At 54.0% G+C, this 22610-nt stretch overlaps 1 protein-coding gene and 1 non-coding gene across 2 annotated transcripts in view; one reads left to right on the top strand and one right to left on the bottom strand.

Annotated features, from left to right (window-relative positions):
* Nucleotides 1-22610, bottom strand: part of LOC115944593 (uncharacterized) — a 55826-nt gene that overhangs the window by 30467 nt on the left and 2749 nt on the right. The window lies entirely within an intron of this gene.
* TMPRSS4 (transmembrane serine protease 4) overlaps nucleotides 21532-22610 on the top strand; it is a 27278-nt gene continuing 26199 nt past the window's right edge. The window contains exon 1 of the mRNA XM_031040183.2: nucleotides 21532-21806. Coding sequence (XP_030896043.2) covers nucleotides 21804-21806 — 3 coding nt within the window. The 5' untranslated portion in view covers nucleotides 21532-21803. The remainder of the gene's footprint in view (nucleotides 21807-22610) is intronic.

Below are 22610 nucleotides of genomic sequence, written 5' to 3'. Positions count from 1 at the left end.
ACCCCATGCTGCATCAGGGGCTGGAGGGCCCAGGCTTCTCAGGAGGAGAAGGTTACAGGGAGGCTTTGTAAAGTCTATTCAGAGTCCTGGAAGGAGCTCAGGGCTTGCCTTCAGAGGGACGTGCAATGGAGCCCCAGCCCTAGCTCACACCAACTGTGCAGTCTTGGGCGAGCCGTTCTGAACTTCAAGCTCATCTTCTGTCAAATGAAGAGCTAAAGAATGATATATACCTTACGGCATCGTTGTGAGACTCACGCGAGGTTAAGACAAAAGGGCTTTGGGGAATCACAGAGCATCTTCCTTCTTCCAGCTAATGTCCCAGGCATGGGGTGGCCCCAGAGACTCCAAAGCTTGCAAGGAACAGATGCCCCAGGGCCAGCCAGGAGTACCTGTGCTGAGCACCAGCCCCCCCAGACAAAGCCAGGTCTCGGCTCAAGTGGACCAGAAGTCATGCACAGCCCAGGCGAGCTGGGGCACTGGGAGCCAGTGTGGAGCCAGCCACCCACACCAACCATCAGCCACCCCCGCTGTCTCCAGGCTCCTGCAGCTGCTGGGGAAGTTCAGGGGCAAGGAGGCTTTCCCTCTTGGACTCTTCTTGTTGATGTCTGCCAGACCTTTAGGGGGACAAGGGGAGACACAGACACAGACACACACACACACACCCAGTGGCAGGTACTTGTTCTGAGCACCCCTGGGGTCCTCCTGCCTCACAGCATCCTTTTCACCCAAGCCACAGCACAGGCTGATTCGTGCAGATTATAGAAAACACGATAAACCAGGGCTGTTTGTGTGGTTGAGGTTCAGAGGCTTTGGGGTTTTCTGGATATGGCCTTGATGCATCTAGAAACACCTGAACCCTTGGGTGATTCCCCCCTTTTCTCTCCCCTGTTGCCCTAATCACCCTGATGTGTACTGAACCCCAGACCAGAGGCTCCCAAAGCTTTGTGTACCCTTCAGAGGAAATGTCTCCACTGACCTCCCCGATCCATTTCCATCCCATGTATTTCCTGCAAGTCCCTGCAAAAGAACTTCTCCAAGAGCAGAAATACGCTTTTGCCATTAGGGGAAGCAGGAGAGAGAGAGAGGAGGGTCCACTGCACACTTCTGTGAGGATGGCAGGAGGCTCATCTTTGCCCGTGTCTGGGGCCAAGAAAGAATCAAGGGAGGTCAAAGCCATTGTTTTCACTAAAGCTGGTGGCATGAGAAGCAGAGAAATTGTCCTTCCCAATTTTGTACAGACTATGTTATGCCTTTTCCTATTCTCTGCTGACATCCTGAAAGAGACTGAGCTGCTCACACACAGGCACACGGATGCTCATCCATCTCCACGTGTCCCCGCCCAGCTCCATGCCCGGCACAAGTAGATGCTGAAGTAAGCCTCAAGGACAAGGGCATGGCTGATTCAGCTCCATCCTTACGGGGCTAGCACAGTGTCTAACACAGCAGATGCTCAGTACTGCTTATTTGATTAAAGGTGCTGGAATTAGCGGCCCCTCCCCTCTCTTCGCCCTGCCCTCGCTAAGACCTTCAAATTGAACACAGGCTTCAGACAACCTAGAAGATCTTGCAAATCTAGTGCTTGGTCTCAGAAATCCGCTGCACAGGTGACAGCCTGACAGGGAGATTTTACCCAAGTGTGAGCTCTCCCATCAGCCCAGGAAAGGGGTAAAGGCGAGAACTCTCTCACCACACCGCAGACACAGACAGGGTCAAAAAGGCCATCAGCGCCACCCTACCTGTGCATGCCTTTACCATCAGAACACCACGCAGGACAGGAGGGTATCAAAGCCAGCTGCATCATTTGTGGTTTCACTTCTATGGTGAACCAAGGCCCCGTGCAGGTGCCCAAGGCAGGCCATCTCGGGTTGAAATATTGGCGAGCTGACAGCGAAAAGAGGCAGCAGGGTGAACCAGGGAAAGTATGAAGTGTGCAGTCCACCTGCCATGGTTCAGTGTGCCAGGTACCCGGGGGCCAATCATGAGCCTTCTGTGGAGAGGGAACAGTTAACCTGCCTCACTGGGATGTGGTGAGGTGTGAAAAGTGCTTGACAAACAGAAAATCCTCCGCACCTGTGAATTATTTCAGGTGTTCACAGCAGTTTGCTGGACAGATACACAGGCGCCCCATGGAAAAATGGCAGGCCACTATTTGCATAGACTCAGTGTGAAAAGTCATCCCCACCCACCTCCCAACCCCCACCCCCAGCCGAGCAGCGCTGCCTCCCTGCCTCCAAAAGAGGCCCGGACTCCGGTTCCCTGAATCCAGCCTCGTACCACTGCTTGAGGCTCCAGGGCACCCGGGAAGAGAGGGAGAAAGCAGAAGCTCTCTGCTGCCCGTGGGAAGCTAGCTGTTGAAGGGCCAGCAGGAAATCTAAAAGGAAGGAGAGAAGACGTGAAAGATGCCTCCCATGCACAGGGGGGTTTCCAGGCAGCTAATAAGCTGAAGCTTCAGGCCTCCCACGTACATGGACCCTTCCAAGCCCCTCTACCTAGTTTTGTATTCTTGTTCTAAGAAGCCTCCAAAACCTTAGAAGCTTCTGGCCTCGTAAAACCTGAATCTGCCCTGACTCCTCTCTCCCCATCTCTCCCCTCAATCTGATAGCCAACACCCTCTGCCAGCCAGCCTCCTCCCACCAGACATTCACCTGTCCAGCCAGCTTGGACAGGCCAGTGGGTTCCTGCCTCCAGGCCTGGGCTCAAGACTTTCCCCTGCTGGGATGGCCTCTTCTCTAACTTTTTGGCCTACTGAACTCCTACTCACTCTGCAAAACCCATAGCAAATACTCCCGACAGTAGGAAGCCTTTTCCCAAGACCCAAGCAGAATCAACATTCCTCAAGGGTGCCCCCTCACAGCACATATATGTCACCTGGAAACTTCAGTTTGGAGGGTCAGCCTCCGTGCCAGGCTGTGTGTTTCCCCAACATCCTGGCGGGCTTATCCGATTCTGTATCCACAGAGCCTGCCAACTCAGAGCCGGCCCCTCCCAGGTGCTGGGCAAATGTTTCTTAAATCAATGAATTGATGAGGGGCGCCTGGGTGGCTCAGTCAGTTAAGTGTCCGACTCTTGATCTCAGCTCAGGTCTTGATCTCGGGGTCCTGAGTTCAAGCCCCACATGGGGCTCCACGCTGGGCATGGAGCCTATGTAAAAATAAATAAATCAGTGAATGAATCAGTGAATGGCCCTAGTGCTGGGGACAACGACAGAGTGATTCTGAAAGGTCAGAGTGCAGTCCTGGTGTCCCGTCGGCAGTCATTGCTCTCACACTCTGGCCACCCCTCCTGGGATACCTTACTCAGCCCCTGCCGGGAAGCCCAGCCCTGAGAAACCATTCCTGGAGTCTGTGCGCCCTCGTGTGGCTGAAGCGGCCACCAGCACCTTCGAACCAGAGGCAACAGTCCCTGGACATCCTACAAAGATGTTTGATGCCCATCCACAGCAATGTGTTTAACCAGGGTCTTATTCACGTGGAGGCTCAAGTCTGTAATTCCCTGGCCTGGAAGGGACTAGGAGGGCTCATCTCACCCGTGGTTCCAAACACCCCACTCCAGACCTGGTTCCCCTGACAGGGATGGTTGGTAGTCTCCACATCTGTTCAGATCTCAGAGAAAAGAGAAGGCTGTCCCTGCTTCCTGTGTCTCTGGCCCAACATTCCCACCTGTGGCTTCCAACGCCGGCCTGGCAGCCTGTGAGTGAGCACCTCAAATCCTAGGGCCTTCCGAGACGCCTGGGATTGGTGCCAGGGCCAGGATGAGCTCTGGGGACCGTGAGCATGGCAAAGTCGCACCCTACCTCCGGGTCTCTAAAGGAGCGCACCTGCTACTCTACTCCAACTGCCTTTCTCACTCCGTAGTGCACAGAGCCCCAGCCCTGCCACCTGGAATCCAGGAGAGCAAACCACTGTGCTTTGTTCAGCCTGTGCTGTGATGTCTGTCAGTGAGGCATGCCTTCTGCTGCTGTCCCTGCCTCTTACCAAATAGTCATTTCCCTGTCCCCCCCAATCCTGAAGAAATCAAAGACCACCCCCACCCCCCACTCTACCCATTCATTCATATCCTCCTTTTCACACCATTTCATAGCTGCCTACAAAATGCCACTTAATAATTGCCTCTCCTAGAAGTCCACCTTGATTATTTATTCAATAATCACTAAGCATTGTTTTGATGAACAGGCCATGCATACAAGCCCCAGATCTCTGCAGGGGGAGACAGAGGAGCTGATATATTATTACAGTGGTTATTATAGGGCACGGGTACTTTAAGAGGTGAGTATGGGGGCTCTGAGAGCACCAGGGGCTGCAGAGACCCCAGATTTGAGGGAGGTGTCACAGAAGTGTTCCTGGATGAGGGGACATATGCATTGAGTCGCAAAGGATGACTAGGTAGTCAGGTGCTGTGCAGAGGAGGTGCTCAAGGAAGAAGGCGCTCTGGGCTGAAGGCAGGAGAGATGGCACTGAAGGTTCTGTGTGGTCAGAGGCTGGGAGTGTCAAGTGGTGGCCACGGGCAGGTCACCAGGGGCCTTGCTGCCTATCAAGGAGACCGTGATCACACTGGCTGCTCACAAGGGCCACTGCGGCCACAGTGTGGGGACACACTGGTAAGGAGCAAGGCCAGCTAAGGAGACCCTCAGAAGCCAGAGGTGCCATCCTGAAGACAGACGTGGGGAGCCCGGTGTGGGGCAAGGGTGCTGGGGAGGCAGCCCAGTCTGGTGATCAGCCATATGCACTGAGTTAGGAAGGGGGGACCCTGCTGACTCCTGGGATGCAGACGTGGGCAACAGGGTGGATGGCAGTGCCACTGAGCTAAAGGAGGTCACAGGAGAAGGCAATTTCATTTTGCCCTGTCGGATTCCAGGTACCTTTGGACCCTCAAGAGGAGATATCTCCCAGGCAACGGAAATACAGATTTATCACTTGGAGAGTTCTCTGGACTAGACAACTTCATCTGGGAGATTGCAGCCCCCAGGTGACAGGTGCAACCTTGGACGTGGACAAAGTCCCCAGGGAGAAAATATAAGCAAGAAAAAGAGAGGGCCACAGCGGGAGCTCCGAGGAATGCCGACCATGAGATGGAGGGAACAGAGAAGATGCAACCAGGAGGCGGCGGCAATCACGGTGGCAGAAAGGCTCCGGGGGGACAGGTGAACTCTGCGGAGAAGTCCCATGAGGCCATCACACACTTGGCAGTGGGTCACACCAAGGACACCGGGCCTCGGCGGGAGCGGTCCCTGCGGAAGGAAGGGAGCTGTGCCGGACCATGTGGGTGGCAGGGAATACAGGGAGAGTGCGGACCATGGATCCATGGGGAGTGGGCACAGGTCAGCTGGGGGTCGGAGACAATGCCGTTGCTGGGATCAGAGCCATGAGGCTGAAGTTTTCCAGCATCCCAGGTGCAGGCATGGGTAGCTGGAGGGTTGGCGTTTGGCTGGCCAGGTGCGGCAGAAGGACAAAGACGAGGGTGTTGGCGAGAGCGAGGTATGCTGAGGGCACTGGCCTTGGGGGCTGGGTGGGAGAGGACAGAGGGCAAAGCCGGATGGAGAGATACCGGCCGGTCCGGGAGCTGGATCTTTAGGACACTGAGAGCAGGCGTGATGAAGGCAAGGGAGTGGGAAGGTGGGAGGACAGGAGAGCATGGCTGGAGGGAGAACAACTGGAGCCAGAGTTTTATAAGGCCAAGAGGACACCAAGCCACGGGCAACAGGGTGGGCGGCTGGGCTGGGGTCTGGGTGAAGGTTGGTCAAGAAATAGAAAGTTAAGATGTTGGTCAAGGAAGCATCTGTTCCTGTCACCCAGGGAGGGGGGCTGGCCTTAGAGGAGATGCCAGACTCTTCCTTGGAAGAGTGACGGGGTCAGCAGTGAGAAACACAACAGAAGGGGTCACAGATGGTACTGCCCAAAGGCCTGAGTCCCAGAGGTGAGAGGGCTTTCTTTCACGTGAACTTGGAGGTGGAGTGTTTAGGCGGTGACAATGGTGAGCTGGAATAATGCTGTCCCTTCCTCTTTCCTCCTACCTCCTTGCACACGGGCCGTGGAAGACTAACTCCTGCTGCTGCGAATGGAAAGAAACCAAGGGTCCTCGGGTGTGGATTTAGGAAAGGAAAGGGGCCTTTCAGACTCATGTTGAGATCACAGAGGAGTCTTTCTCCCAGAATAGGAGCACTGGAGAGGAGGAGGAAGGGGATGAGAAGCTCCGAGCAGAATGGAGAGGACAGAGCCGGAGTCGGCCTGCATCTAGCACGTCCACACAGGTGACAGGGTCAGGAGGCCAGGGATGAACTGCCCAGCACTTCAGAACAGACTGAGGCCCCTGGGGAAAGAGGCCTAGGAATGCCGGCCCAACAGCACACCCTTCCCATGGGCTTCTAAACTGAATGTGGGTGAGAGAGTAGAGCACCCACCTCCCCAAGAAATCCCAGTCCCGGGTCACGGGACCAGCCAGGTGGCAGGCCCCCCATGCCTAGAGCCATAAAAGACCAGCAGATGAAGTGCCTGGGGCCACCCAGGCCTCTCCAGGAAAAACAGCTGTTGCCCAGCTGGCTTGTCCATCCAAAGGAGCGGACTCCCAATCACTCCCCAACAACCTCCAAGCTGCATGGAATCTTGACTCTCTCTACCCTATTCCTCCCCACCCAACCTCATGCATGCACACACATGCACATAGACACACTCTACAATCTGCTCGGCACCAACCTCTCCCCGCCTCCTTCCCTCCTAGCAGTCTGAGGGGACGCTATCACTAGAATGATTAACCATAACAAGAGGAAAGTGTGCCGAGCACTCACCACAGCTGCACAGGGCTGAGGCCTCCTGCCTGATGAATAATGGCTCCAAGCACAGAGACCTGAAGCACCTACAACTTAAAGGCAAGGCCTACGCAAGCAGGAATCTGTTGGTGTGGGAGCCATATGCATTGACACCAACAGTCCATTGGAAGGGGCCAACCTGTTGGACGGGAGTCAAATGTGAATCAGGCCCAAAGTCACTCCGATTTCCCTTCTTCCAGTCATCCCCCATAAGGCCTGCTCCACGGTACAATCTTTGTGAATGCTTTAAAAATGGGGTGGGAGGCAGCCTTCTGCAGAGGGGGTGGGCTGTGGTTTCAGAGGATCTCCCCCACTTCCCTGTTCCTCAAGCCAAGCACTGTGCTTCTGAGGGTTCGCTGGTAACTCTAGGGAAGCAGCAGAGGTCAAAATAGGGCAAGTTTCAAATTGAACAGACATGTACCAGGGCCCCTGGCATAGCTGGCGCTCATAACTGAGCTGCTCTCAGGCCTGGGGAAGTGTGGGGGGCCCCACTGGCTCCTCCCACCAGGCCTGGCCCTTATCTGTCGAGGTGGGGTCCTCCCAGCGTGGGACCCTCAGACCTGTTTGGGTCCTGGCTCGGGCACTTACCGAGGGGTCACCTCTCATGTGGGGCAATGACCAGCCTTATATGACCTACCTCATGGATTGCTTTAAGGATTCCAGCAGAACACCCGTGGAAGAATTTAGCCCACTGCAAAGCACTGCACAAATGTTTGCTGCCATTGATAAAAATACAAAAAAATAAGTCATGGGAACTCCAACACCAAGACAAGCAATATGATGGGCCTTTGGATGCACTGGGTCCCATCAGGATCCCCCAGTCTCAGCAGGCCTTCTAGATATAGCTCTATCTCCATTCTTCTGCTGCTTTGCCTGGAAAAACAATCTGGATTCCCCTACTCACTCTGGGCCCAGATGAAACCTTGGAGTGCCGTTGGGAGCCCCCAGGTTTGGGGGCACGGGGTGAGGTACTCAACCCTGCTAGATAAGAGGATCAGTACCCCGCCCCCCACTCCCTGTAAGGCAGGGAGCTTGGAAGGAGAATACTTGCTGTGTGCAGCAAGCTAAGAACCTGCAGGCCCAGAAGAATTTGATTACCATTTTATCTCTGCGCCCCAGAGCCTGGGAGCCTAGCGAGCAGAGGAGGCTGCCCCGCCCCGGCAGACACACCTGTACACCCACCTGTGTGGGACAAGGAGGAGGGGAGCAGCGGGGGCCCTCACAGGCCGCCAGGGCCACCCCCACTCCGGTGCCTCTCCCCGGGGAGCCTGCCTGGAGTCTCCACCCGGAGCTTAGACAACTCATCTCATGACCGCCCTGATGAGCGGGGCTGCAGAGGGAAGCCCAGGTGTGTTCCTTCAGCAACAGGAGTCCCAGCCCCTTTCCGTGCTCTGAGTGTGAACGCCCTCTCCCACCTCTCCCACAGCCCTCTTGCGATGAACCCCGGGTGCCAATGACAGCCCTGAAAAATAGGAAAATAAGATCTGTTGGTTCTGGAAGGCATGAGTCAGGGTTCTGCTGCAGCCAACGCCGTCACCAACTTCCCTTCCCCGGCCGCCGGTGGAGGCTGGACAGGGAGCAGGTGGGCTGGGAAGGATTCCTGGTGGAAACCCAGAGCAGGCTGCCTCGCTTCCCTTCCCAGCTTAGGATCCTGTGTGCCCCTGCCTCCCAGGTGGGATGAAAGCAGCGGCCACTGGCTGGCTAGAGCCCCTGTCTACACAGCCAGAGTCTACAGGGGCCCCTCTTCTTTACCTCTAGCAATCCCCTTCTCCCCTCTCTTCCTCTGGTTCCCTGCCAGCCCCAGGCCCCCTGGAATGCTGGCTCCAATCTGGCTTCAAAATCTCTTTTCAGCCAGCCTTGAGGACAGACACTGGCCCTCACATCACCTCCCCTTCTGCTTAGCTGCCCTTATTCTTTGGATCCCTAGGCAGACATTCATGCTGGTCCTTAATTTTTCCTTATTGATCCAAGATTAAGGGACAGAGTAAGCACTTGGTGCTGCAAATCCAGTCCTGTGTCCTGCCGTCACAGTGGTCCTGGCGACAGGTTTGGGGGACTCCCGTGGGGAGGCCCCCGGGCCAGCAGAGCCTCCCAGAGAAGCCACTCTTGCTGAGTCACTGGTTCTAGCATGGGGATCTCTGTACCACCTTCTCAGTGGCAGACACACACTGCCACATTCGGTGGGGATGACTCAGGCTGCACTGGGCCTGGGCTCGGAGCCCAACATCACCCCCAACCCCAGCTCCTCCAAGAAGACAAGGGTGATGAGACCAGGCTTTTGGCCTCCGAGAGCTTGCTGCAAACCCCAGATCTGGGCCTGTCTTCCCATCTACGAAGCAGAGGAAAGAATGCCCACCTCCCAAGATTGTTGGCAGCATCGGATGACACATTCACGTAAAGCATTTAGCAGAGTCTGGTAAGTGCTCACTCTGTAAGTGGCATTTCTTGCTACTATTATGCCAATGTATTGTTTTTTTTAATAGTAAATTATTCCAGGGACCAGCCTGATGAGTGCCCACCCCAGGTTGTCTTCTTCTAGGCATCCATGTCCCACGGAAGCCGAATCAGTGACTAGGTACCAAATGAACACACAATCAGATCAAGGGAAGTGGGAGGGTGGGAGGGACAATGTCACCTGAGCTCTGAAAAGGCCCCATGAACTCCACTAGGCCTCCACTAGGGTACCCCTCCCCCTCCCTCTCCCCAGGCCCTGGCCTCTGACCTGGGCTTGTCTGGATCCATGCAGCTTGCTTCCTCTACACCCGGGATACCCCTTTGAAGACACTTTCTCTGTCTAGACGTGTTAGTGTCACTGACAAAGCCAGAGTCAGGCCCCTGTTCTCTGGGCCTCTGAGATGCCATTTCTCTTCCTATTATGAGTTAACTTCAAAAAACCAACCCTCACTACGCTGAGGATCCCTGCTTTTGCAGCCCACAGCCGGGCTGCTGGTGTGCAAGCTTGCCACTCACTATGCACACAGCATGACAGTTACAAGGCACTTCCACCCCACGCACGGCCTCGGTCCCAGGGTAGGACAACCCAGTCCTCCCTCCTGAACTGGAAGGTCCTGTGTGACCACCCATCACATGGGCTTTCAATTCTCTTCCATCACAACGAAAAGCAAATCAAGAGAAGCAGCCAGAGCTACGACCTCAAGACAGGCACCCCCTCAGCTCAGGGGGGCCAGGACCACAGGTCAGCCTGGCTCCTCTCCAGACCCTGCTTGAGGGCCCCCTGCCCCCAGCAGCAGCAAAGGTGACACGGCTCTCACCTCTTCCTGCAGCCCAGCTGGGTGTCAGGAATAAAGGCAGGCAGGTGGCTGGGACTCTGCGCGCAGCCCAGCTCCGGCCCCTTCCGACTTTGCAATCAGGGAAACGGGGCAGATGGGTGGGGAAAGAAGGAAGGTGGGGCGAGTGCTTCATCCAAGCAGGTCTCACGCCCCTGACCCCCCCTGCCCTCTGCCTCCGCATGCCCTCTGTGTTCCTTTCGCCGGTCTCAATTTCACTCTTCTGTTTCTGCCAGCAGGTGATTCTCTAGATAACCTTGCTTCTCTCCTATTTTCTGTCTCTTCTCTCCTCTCAGCATCATTTTTCTGTCTTTATTTCTAAATCTACTCCATTCTAAGCCCCCCCCTTTTTTTTTTGGTCTATCTCTACCTCTCTTCTTTTCTCTTCCAAAGAAAAACAGTAAAATGGGAGAAGATTGGGGCGCCTGGGTGGCTCAGTCGTTAAGCGTCTGCCTTCGGCTCAGGTCATGATCCCACGGTCCTGGGATCGAGCCCCGCATCAGGCTCCCTGCTCCACGGGAAGCCTGCTTCTCCCTCTCCCACTCCCCCTGCTTGTGTTCCCTCTCTCGCTGTGTGTCTCTCTCTGTCAAATAAATAAATAAAATCTTAAAAAAAAAAACACTTAATTTTAAATAAAATAAAATAAAGTGGGAGAAGATAGCCACCAGCCTCCCATCAGCATCACACGCCCTGCCCCACTCCCCTCCCCACACACACACAGAGCCCAGGATCCCGCCAGAAGGGCACGCTGGTAGTTCTGGGTGCCATCTTCAGAGGCATCACCAATACAGCTGCTCGCCTTCTCCACGTCAAGCCCCAGGTGGACTCTCAGACAAGCATATCCTGAACTGGGGCAGCGTGGAAATTTCAACTCAGAAATGACCAGACCAGGACATAATGAAATGTTTCTGTGCTAGAGCATGGCCCCCTGTGGAGCCTTAGTGATCCAACACCTGTCCCTGCCTTGGCATCTGCACGGCACCCACACCCCATCCTGCCCCACCCAGCACCTTCCCTGACCTCCGCTTGCTTATCTTAGCACCCCAAGATGAGAGCAAGGACACACCCGGCCTCATCAGACTTTCTCAATTACTTTGGCCTGAAGTCCTGTGAGTAAGGAGTCTGATCACAACCCAAGATGGCTCAGAGGAAGAAAACAAGGGGTACCCACATTCTGGGTGGTTCCCAGAAGTACAATATGGGGAGTAGCCTGGGTCTGATCCCTGGGAAGGCAACAAGACTGGAGAGAAGACAGCGCTGCTGCCTTATTAACTCATTTCATTTCCTTCAAGCACTCCCTCACCGGGGCCCTACCTGAGGAAGGGGCGCCTGCAGCCCAAGACCTCCAGAAGCCTCACCAAGCAGGAGAGCTCTACCCAAGGCTCTCCCTGGCATCTCTGACTCAACCTGCTCAAATTCAGACTCTTCATCTCCCTCCCCAAACCTACCCATTGCTTCTACCCGCCACCGTGGTAAATGCTACTACTATCTGCTCACTCAGAGAACCAGGACTCACCCTGGATCCTCCCCCCACCTTGTTTTCCAAACTTATCAGTCGCTGGAGTCTAATTCATATGTAAAATTGCTCTCTCCTCTCCTGTCCCCCTAACCTGGGTTCAGGACCTCACCCTCGCTCACCTGGACTCCTGCAAGAGCCCTATTATTCTCTGTACCCCAGTCTCTCACTCCACGACTGCCAGGGAGGGGCTTCTGAAATTAACAAGCCACCTCCTGCTTAAAAACTTCCACTGGCTCCTGATCGCCTACAGTTAGTATGTCCAAACCTCTTTGATCACTGTCAGTAACCAAAAAATGTTGGTACCCATCCCTAACATATGTATTTTTATGTACATATGTGTATATTGCATTTCCATGTACCACCATCATTATATGGTGGTATAGGGAAATACCTGGTATATGGCATATCTAAAAGACAATAAACCTTTAGAGAAAGAATATTACTGACATCAGGAAATTTGAATCTATGTTGCAAAATTTACCTTGGTAACTTGGAATATTTCTGGTCAGCTTCCACTGACTACAATCAGATTGTTACCATTTTTAACTCGAGATGGAAAGACAACAAGGAGCCCTTTAAGAGTGGGGGAGCGACCACCTTGCCATGTTCTTGCTGTCCACTTGTGCTTGCATTACCACCTTCTCTCCAGTCCCCAAATGTCTTTCCACTTGCTGAGCCCTTATCCATTGTGTGAGGGTCAATCTAGTTAAAGCCAGATAAGATCACCCATAAATCCACTGCAGGAGCAGGTGTAAATATGTTGCAATATGCTAAAACTGAATGATGATGTGAGGAGCCCCTGCCCGTTTCATGGAACCCCTCAGACCCTCTCTGTTGCAGGCAACATGCGTGACACGGGCGCTGAGTGCAGGCACCAGGGTCTACTTGTACAGTAAATTTTAGAGAAGCTCAAATTCTTATTTTAAGTTTAAAAAATACACATAGAGGTTTTGATACTTTTTCTCTTATCCCAATGGATCCTCTTGCATAATCCCAGGGCTCAAGAACCCTAGCTTGGGAACTTCTAGTGTGTACACAGGGTCTGTGTCCAAATTCCTCATTCTGTGTACAGGTCCCACAAAAGAAGATGTCTTGTAAATTTCTCATATTCGAGGCCATGTATTACTTATGCTCCCAGGCCCAGCACAAGGCTGGCCGGGAGCAGGTGCTCAGTAAATATTTGCGGAATTAATAGCTGGCTCCCCAAACACACTCAGCCTCCTCTCTGTGCTGTGAGTCTTCTTTTCCCCCTTAGGGCCCCTACTTCTCCACCTGAGCAAGTCCTGTTCATCTTCATAAGCTCAGTTCAAATGTTACCTCCTCTGGGGAGGCAGCCCTGACCTCTGGCTCTGTTTGCTCTTTCAGTACAGCACGCACCAGGAGATCAGAGTGCGATGTCTGGGCCAGGCCACCCTCACCCACCCTGCTATCCCCCACCAAAGAACTGCAGAGGCAAGAAAGACACTTCATTCATCTGCGTGTCCCCAGCACCCTGTAGCTATTCAGTAAACGTCTGATGAATCAGAGATTCACAGAGGCAGGAATGAGGACAAGGGATGGCCTGGGCCAGAGACTATCAGGCTCAAGAACTCTGGTTCAGGGTAACGGGCAGGGAGAGGATGAAGGCCATGGGAGATGGTGTGAGGGGCATCCAGGATCATGTCTGCATGTTGAAATTCTTGAAGTGCTTCTCACTGATGGCCTTTCAAGCCAGACGTGCAATCTACTTGGAGGGGGAGCAGGGCCCCAGGTGAGGGAGTGAGCTCCTAGCACACGACAGCACTGTGTTGGCATCCTGGCAACCCCAGGGAGGCCAAGTAGCCTCAAGGAGCCAAGCCGCCTCCCCCGTCAAGCATCGCTCCATGGCCAAAAGCACTCAGTCAAGCGAGAGGCACCAGCGTTACCAATAAATGATCATCCATGGGATCTGGCAAGGCCTGGACACAGACAATCTAAAAGCATTCCCTCTTCCAACGGGGTCAACCCAATGAACTCATTTGTTAACGGCCTGCCACCAACACCACCACCCACAGTCTCAGCCACCCCCAATCCTTCCCTCAGTGGGTCCTTTTGGTTCTGTGTCTGGAGGTCTACACTCCAGCTGCCCACCTGCCTGTGTTCCAGGTCAGCCTGCCCAGTACAGGCTGTGGGGTGCTGGGCCAGTTACCTCTGTTCCCGCAGCCATCACGGGAACAGAAAGACGGAGTCCACAAGCCTATCAGGACAGAAGCAGTCCCAGTGCGCCCCGGAGGCAGCAGCGGGCCAAACAGAGTGGAAAGTCAGAACGTGCCTCTTCCTTTTCTTCCTCCTCCCCAGCCCTGTGGACCACGCACTGATGAAGGCTTCCTCCATCCTTCCCCTGAACTACTGCCTCTTCCCTGTCTCTGTCCTCTCCCCTGCACCCCTGCCAGAACCATCGTCCTCTGTGGCAGGACCTGTGTTTTAAGCTACATTTACCCAAAAGCAATGCTGAAGCCCCTTTTGTGTGGCAGGCACTGCACGGAGACCGCAGGTAGAAAACCGTGGTCCCTCCCAGGAAGCCTGGCGTGGGGTCCGTAAGTACTTCAGCCTGTTTTAGCTAGCAGGTCACTAAGCTAGGACTCGAATGGAACCACTGGTCTTTCCAGTTCACCATCCCATCTCCATCGACCCCCTTCCCTCCCAGCCTACCCTCGGCACAAGGACAGGTAGCAGGAAGTCCCAGCATAAAGAGACTGTCCAGGGGCAGTGACCGAAACAGTGACCAGGCAAACATCACGACTCAAACATCTCCAACCATCTGGCTCATGGCTCTGGTGAAGGAAATGCCTTGGCGGCGGGGGGCGGGGGGGGGTGTCACTCACAAAAGCAGAAAACCCAGCACCTCCACCCCCACAAGACACAAGCCCACGGCACCAGGCTTCCACCCATCCTTCCATCCTTGGGCAGTGTTGGTCCGGCCTGAACTGGAAGGCCAAGAGCAAGATCCAGCACGACCCCATGCTTCCAGCCTAAGACCACCAGTCCCAGGCTGCAAGAAAAAAGCCTTGGGATGGCCATGTCACCTCCTACCTCCCCTCCCAGACACCATCACACCATGATGCAGAACAGGGCACCCTTGGTGGAGCTGAGGTGGTAGAAGGGACTCTGAAAAAAAGCCAGAGGCAAGCAGGAATACACAAGGGAATTTGCCACAATAAATATAATCGAGGTCAAGGATCAAAACTCCCATCTACGTCGGGCACAAGCTACCAGGATTTAGCTGCTTTCTGTGTATAACCATCAAGGAGGAGGAAGGACAGGGCAACTCTAGAGGAAAGAGGAAGAACACAGAGAAGAAGACAGAACTCGGACAACTGCCACAACATTCGTGTCCTGGGGCTACAGTGACGAAGGCCCACAAACTAGGTGGCTTAGACAGCAGAGACCTATTGTCCCACAGTTCCGGAGTCTGGAGGTCTGAAATCAGGGTGCTGGCAGGGCCAGGCTCGCTCTGAAGCCTCCAGGGGAGGATCCTGCCTTCCCTCATCCAGCTTCTCGTCACCCCAGGGGTCCCTTGGCTTTGCGGCTGCCCCTCACCGCCTCTGCCCCCCGTCTTCACACGGTCCCTCCCTCTGGGTCTTCACCTCGTCCCTCCTCTGTGCGTGTCCGTCCCTGCCACTTCTCCCCGGTCCTGTTGGATGAAGGGCCCATCCTACTCCAACATGACCTAATCTTAACTAACTACAGCTACGCCAACCCTGTTTCCAAGTACGGTCACAGCCTGAGGATTCAGGTGAATATGAATTCTTAGAGGATGCTATTCAACCCAGTATAGACACCTACCACCCAGCAGAAAGCTGCCCTGCCCAGTTGTCAAAAGAAGGTAGAAGAAAGTACCATGTGAAGGGGTTGGGGACTGGTCACTTCGAGATGGACATCTCAGTAGCCGTGGGACCCTGGACAAGTCAGTCAGCCTCTCTGAGCCTCCGTTCTTGGGTGAAGTGCCCAAGGTCATTTTGAAGGTCACAGAAGAAAAAGTGCTTTGTCCCTGTAAAGCTCTGGACATAGACACGTGTGATATTTCCTCACCAATTCATGCCCATTCTCCCCCAACAACGCCAGATAAAACACCGATACTCTCGCTACCTCCTTGCCGGACGCACAGATTCTGCTACAATGCCCTCTGCACCTGTCGGCTCCCTGGGTGAACCAGGAGCTGCACGGATCACATCAACCAGCATTCACCAACGTACCTTTGCAGAAAGTCAAAGCTGGGTCATTTTGGGATTTACGACTCTTAGATGGCACCCTTAAGTAGCTGGGCCAAAAGGGAGAGAGGGGAGTTGTCCTGTTAAGCCTCTGACTAGCTCACCTTCTCCGCTGGTTCGGCTCCGGCTTACACCAGGCACTCTGCTTTTGCATCTCTCCAGGGATCAGCCTGTAATCCCATCCCTGGAGAGGGGTAAAAGTAGAGTGCCGGAAATGAGATGTGGGGGCTGGACACCTCCTGCAAGGGTCGTGAGATGCAGAACGAGCCAACAGAATGAGCCCAGCACATGGTGAACAAAACTCAGTGCAGCTCTAAGAACCTAGAAGGAGCACAGGTGCAGGACGGTCCAGCCCTTCCCAGAGCAAGCGGAGGGATGCCATCCGGGCCCTGGAAATTCTCGGGCAAGTCCCGATCTGCAAGCAACAGCTAGCCCCTTACCTTGACAGCACTGTGGGGGAGGGCAGAGCCTCCCCGCCACGTTCCTCCCCCACGCTCCCCGCCACCCCGTGAGGCAGACTGTGCAGCTCTTTGTACCCTGCAGGTAACTGAGGCCCAGAAGGGTAAGGGTCCTGCCCTCCCCGCACACAACTGGCAAAGGGTGGTGCTGGAACCGGAATTACAAACATGCCGTGCTGACGAAGCATTAAAGAATGAACGACATGTGTGAATACACGGCACACGGTAATCCAGAAACACATTCTGAAGGTAATGACTCATTTAACCTGTGACTGAAATAATCCTCAGGTTCACCTTTCTGGCAGTATTTCCGTGGCACTTACCATGCACCACGTACCAGTAAGCACTCCCCAAATGTTAAGTCACTTGATTCTCACAACAGCCCTAGAAGGTGGGTCATTTTACTATCGCCCATTTTACAGATGAGGTAAGTGAGGCAGAGAGAGGTTAATGAATGTGCCCAAGGTGAAAGAGCCAGTAAGTGACAGAGCCCTTATAGTCCAGATTTAAAGCTGTGCACGGTGATTACACCATGGACACGCTATTGATCCTGAGAATATAAATGTAACAAAGTGTTCATCTATACAATTTAATTTCTAGCCAGGTTCTTAAAAGAAAAAATCATTGAAGTCCTATATGCTCATAGTCTCAGATCTACAGCACAGTTAGGATGAAAGGCAATGTCTCCCAGCTCCACTGCCCTCCCTATTTCTTTCAACCACCTGCTGCTCCAGGTGGAGTGAAGAACATCTTCTGGAGACAGATGGAAAGAAAGGCTGGACTCAGCAATAATCTGAAATTCATTCTTTGCCTAAGTTGCGGGGAAAAGGCCGAATGACGAGGTGTTTTTCTGAGACCAATTTCAAATTACATGGGCAATGTGGAAACTGCCCCCAGGGCCCAGGCACGCCCACACAGGGCTCTGGTGCTATGGGGGCCTGCGTGGCTTTTCGAGGTCTCTGGAGGACTCAGAGGCCACTGTGGACCCTCTCCCTGCACAATGTACCCACACCCCATGAAGTGGAAAAGGCCCGGGAGTCTTAGGTTACACAAACCTGGGGCCCAGCACTCTCTGAGCCTCAGTTTCCCCCTCTGTAAACGGAGGTAATAGCAGCACTCACATTCTAGGGTGGCCCTGAGGTCTAACTGAGGTAATGCATTTCTTTGCAGAGATACAAAAGCCTGGCACGCAGGAACCCATTAGATGTGTCAGCAAGGTTTCACTTCTGTGGCCTATTGAAGCAAAAGTGCCCTGTCCTTCTGTCAGATATGCCTATCTGCCCCCACCCCCACACTCTCAGCCTGAGTGGAATTCGCCCCAGCGAGGGCCACAAAAGGAAGGTCAGCTCCCACCTGACAGAGATCGCCAGGATCAGGCTTTCTCAACGTCCCCAGGTCCCCCTTGGTGCGGATAGGTGACGCTTAATTCCACAGCTTCTGGGCCAAAACCATGTCTTGGGAGAGGGGTTGGTTAGCAGTGAAAATCCTCTCCAGAAAGTTAGCGAATCAACAGAAAGCTACGCTTGCATACCTCACAGTGAGCCAAGGCGCCCCTTCTGTCCCCACAGATGCGTACTGCATTCCCTACACGCTGCACTTCAGAGCCGTTGGCTTGGATGGTACAGGCTGTTGCCAGCACATGCCCACCGTCTGGGTCCTTCTCCTTGGAACTTCCCGGGAGGGGCCCCAACAGAAGGGTCTATCACTGAAACTGAGCTCAAATTACTTGGGCTCAGAGGAAAGAACCATAGACTCTGCTGGCTGGAAGGAACCCTAAAGGTTCATCTATGGCAAGCTCCAGTCTCTAAATTCAGTTCACTCCAGAAATAACAGCCTTCACCCACTCCTGAGTGTGGGAAGAGATCTAGAACCGCATTTCTGAAACCCTGAGGTACATACGAACCACCCGGGGATCTTGTAATACAGATTCTGATTCGGTAGGTAATCCAGAAACACATTCTGAAGGTAATGACTCATTTAACCTGTGACTGAAATAATCCTCAGGTTCACCTTTCTGGCAGTATTTCCGTGGCACTTACCATGCACCATGTACCAGTAAGCACTCCCCAAATGTTAAGTCACTTGATTCTCACAACAGCCCTAGAAGGTGGGTCTTTTTACTGTCGCCCATTTTACAGATGAGGTAAGTGAGGCAGAGGGAGGTTAATGAATGTGCCCAATTCACAGAAATGTGAATTTCTGAAATGTGTCCATTTCTGACAAGCTCAAGGCGATTCATGAATGCTGGGAGCTCCAAAGACGCACCTGGAGCAGGAATGATCTAGAAGGCTTGCTGCCCTCAGAAGCTCCTGCTTTCACAGGAGAAATGCAGTATGGGGGCAGACTGGGCTCTCCAAGATACAAGCTATTTATTTTTTCCAACCACAGTTCTAACCGCAGCGCCTTTATTTTTTTCTAAGATTTTATTTATTTATTTATTTGAGAGCAAGAGAGAGAGAGAGTGAACGGGGAGGCGGGGGGGAGAACTGAGGGAGAAGGAGAAGCAGACTCCCCATGGAGCAGGGAGCCCTAGGCGGGGCTCGATCCCAGGACCCTAAGATCATGACCTGAGCCAAAGGCAGGTGCTTAACCAACTGAGCCACCCAGGCGTCCCACCACTGTGCCTTTACCACCACAGAAAATTAATTGTTGGGTGGAGGAGCAGATGGGTGCTGATACGAACACAAGTGTACGATCAAAACAACTGGCAGTTAATCCACTGTCCTAAAAATGACCGAAGTAAAAATGTCCTAGGGGGAAAATGAAGGCAGAGGGAAGAAGAGGAAAGAAGGAAATTAAGGGGAGGGCAATAAATGATGAAAAAGGATCTCTGAAGCCCCCAAGAGTCTTCTCTCTACCTCCACTAGGACACCTGTGGAACTCGATATGCTTGTGTGCTCGGCCCGTGTCTCTCGTCTCTGAATCCCTGGCACCTAGCATAAGAGCCGGCTCTCGCAGGAGCTCCCCAAATACGTATTTTGTGGAACAAATAAGGATAACTGCTCCATTCACGAAGCTTTTGTGTTTTCTGTGTGTGTGTGTTTTTTAGGTGCCAGATGGAGATTATCTCATTTAAACCTCATAACAACTCTGTGAGGTCAGCACTATCACCATCTGCACTTCCCAGAGGAGGAACAACAAAGCTCAGGAGGATTGACTAAAACGGCCAGGCACCCAGTCAGTGGTTGGGATGAGGACGCAGGACGCCAGGCTCCCGGAGCCTGTGCTCTTGATCGAGGGAGAGCCAGGTTTCGTGAGGCCTGATGCTTTTTGAGAAAAAGCGTACCAAAAAACTGCTGCACGATTTCCAGTAACATATGTCTGTGTGGACAAATCGCTGGGACCCTTCCTGGCCTTGGACAGGCTATGCAATGGAGATGGCAGCCGGGGGCAGTGGGGGGACGTCTACAGCTCAGGCTGCGTTAGCTTCATGGCAAAACTGCCTCTGACCTTGACCCGTATGCTGGAAATGAAAGGAAGAGAAAGAGAAAGAGATCAAAGGAAAGCAAAAGGAAGGGGGGAGGGGAACCAGGATGGGACTCTAAAGAGATGGGTGGAAGAGAGCGAGAGTGGTCAGAGGGGGGACAGGAGGAGGTGGAGTGGGGAGCTAAGGCTGCCCCTGGATGAACGGGGGGCCCAGCAGTAGTTTGCACCTGGCCCCTGGGAGGTGTGGGTCCTCCGTGCCCCCACCTGTAGATTCTGCAGCCTCGGCCACAGGCCCCGCAGCAAGCCCTGCCTCTCCCCGGGCTCCCAGACCCACCTAGGAGCGGGGTCCGGAGCGGAGCCAGAAGGGTCGAGGAATCACCCCTCCAACACGGCACTCCCAGCAGCGCTCTTGTGGACACAGCTACCTCTCTTTCCTGGTTCATCACCTGAGCGCCCAGCGAGGAAATTCAAACCTGGGGCACAGAGAGGAACCAAGGCTAGGGAAAGGCTGGTGCAGGGTGGCCCACTGGCCTCTCACTGTCTGACTGGGAGAGTCCTCCTTAAAAGGGAGGCACCTGCCCAGGTCTTTGCAGCCTGTCCCCCGAACTCACCTGCTCTGTCCCAGACTTCCAGTTCTAAAGCCCACTGCCATGTTGGCTCAAGAGAGCCTCCAGACCCGCCTCGGGTCTCTGCTGCTCAGAGACGAGTCCAAGGCCACACCATACTGAGTAGCTGAGACGGGGCCAGCCATCAGTTAAATCTGTACCCCTTCTGCTCAGACGCCACCACAGTCTTCTACAGGCCATGTTCCCCCACACCACAGACCTGGGGCTTCAGACACCTGCACAGCATTCAGCCCATGCACATGGAGAACCAGATTCAAGTCCCAACTCTGCCAAAAAGTCGGTATTAAAGATTTAGGGGCCAGTCACTTCATGTCCACGAGCTCTGATTTCCTCGACTGTCCAATGGGAACAAAGTGTTTCCTCACACGGTTGCGCGGGAATTAAAGAGATGGTGGGCACAAAGGGGCCACAGTGTGGACACTGTGCATGAGCCCCTCACAAAGTTATGTCACAAAGTTGTTATGAGGTTTCAATGAGATAATCTCCATCTGGCACGCGTCTACCCCAGGCTGGTCTCCGGGAGGGTTTCAAAGCCAAGGAACTGAAGACCTGGATTTGTTCAGAATCTGACACGAATGTACTGCGTGATCTTGGATACGTGGCTTTGCCTCTCTGGAATTTCGTTTCCTTGCCCACAACATGAAGGAATGGGAGAAGACAGCTACACGGGTTCCTTCCAGCTCTCTGGTTCTGTGGTTCAAGAGGTCACCTTGTCCATCCCCTGACCAGGGGGCAACTCAGGCCAAGATATTCAAATCTGTAAGCACCAAGAAGGACAGGCAAGAAACACTCGGAAGGGATGCTGGCAGGTGCACTGTGCATGAGCCCCTCACAGGCCAGCTCTACATCTGAGGGCCAGGGAAGGGCGCGTAGCTAAACGGCTCCGTGAGCTTTCCAATCCTGTTGCTCCCCACATAGCAACAAACAGGTTCTACGGAGCACCTTCCCACAACCCCAGTCAGAAGCACCCACACACTGCGAAGTCCCGCAGCGAGGAGAGAAAGAGAGAGCCTCCTGATATCTCTGGCTGGGTGGAAGTCCTTCAGGTGGCAAGGCTGCTTTTGCAACACCTTAGGCGTGTCCCCTGTTCTGAGGCCAAAGGGCCATGAATGACTCCAGGTGTGTGCCAGCCCCTAGGACAGGTGTCAGATTACAAGACACATAATCATTCCAGTTTAGCAACTTCATCCATGATGTTGTTTTAATCAACTGGCCCCACAGTCCCCAAATCACTCCTGGAATACAGCGGTGGAGGCGACCAGGGCGCTAAGGGGAGAGGGATGCCAGACATGCGGGACCAAGGCCTGCCCTGCACTTAGGTCTCTGCCGGCCCGTGTTGCCCAGGGGCCTCTGACCTGCTGGCCAGCCACGGCCCGATCCAAGGAGGCCCACCTTCTGACAGGCCGCCGACCTCAGCTCCAGCCCGTAGAGAAATCCGGAAGATCGCAGAGCCAGCATGGTGAGTGTGGGGGCCTTCTGGCTCTGAATTCTGGGGGAGGGCAGGTCTCCCCATAAAGGGCCCTGCCAGTAGCCTGAGAATTTTGTAACACCTTCCCAGTTAAAAAAGAGGTCACACCGCATCACCCCCACATTCCGGCTCTTACAAGCCTCAGTACTCCCCTGCCCTCCTCTACCCCCCTTGGCCAACAGCCCCTGCACCAGTGCCAAGGAAGCTGGGACACAGAGGCCAGGCCTCCCCTCTCTGACTATCCCCCTCCTAAAACCTGCCTGTTCTTTCGTCCAGTCTCCTGGTCTGCTGGCTGGAGACTGGCACTGTTTTGCCAAGGGCGAGGGGCTGTTACGACGGCCCTCTGCCACCTCCCTGGGAAACTGACTCCTTTCCTTCTTAAAGCAAACAATGGACAGCTGCCTCAAAACAATCCAAGGTGTCTGTGGAGACCGGCTGGTCTCTTTCTGGGCCCTGCCCTCTCTCCTCCTCCTCTGAACACCTAGAGCTTCTTTCGCTGTCTCGGGACAAAGAGACTCAATCCCATCTTTCGAGGACAACTGAGGCCAGGGAGGGGAAGAAATAATAGCTGGGTCTGAGGTGGAACTCGGGGAATCCTCCTTCTCTGATTCCTGGTGAAGGTGCTGCAGCTGCCGGAAACCCAACACAACAATGAAGGGGAGGGAAGGGGAAGGAAGGGGAAGCTTCCATCCAAGGGGAACAGAGGTGACGGGCTGAGGCCCCACATGTGGCGGTCTCCTGACTCCCAGCCCGAGCTCTTCCCATGACGCTCCTCTGAAAAGTCTGGCAAAACTC

The sequence above is a fragment of the Leptonychotes weddellii genome, chromosome 11 (assembly GCF_054177405.1).
Source record: "Leptonychotes weddellii isolate Sample4059 chromosome 11, ASM5417740v2, whole genome shotgun sequence".
Classification (NCBI taxonomy): Eukaryota; Metazoa; Chordata; class Mammalia; order Carnivora; family Phocidae; genus Leptonychotes; species Leptonychotes weddellii.
The sequence above is the reverse complement of the archived record's forward strand: the minus strand, read 5'-3'. Positions and strand labels throughout refer to the sequence as shown.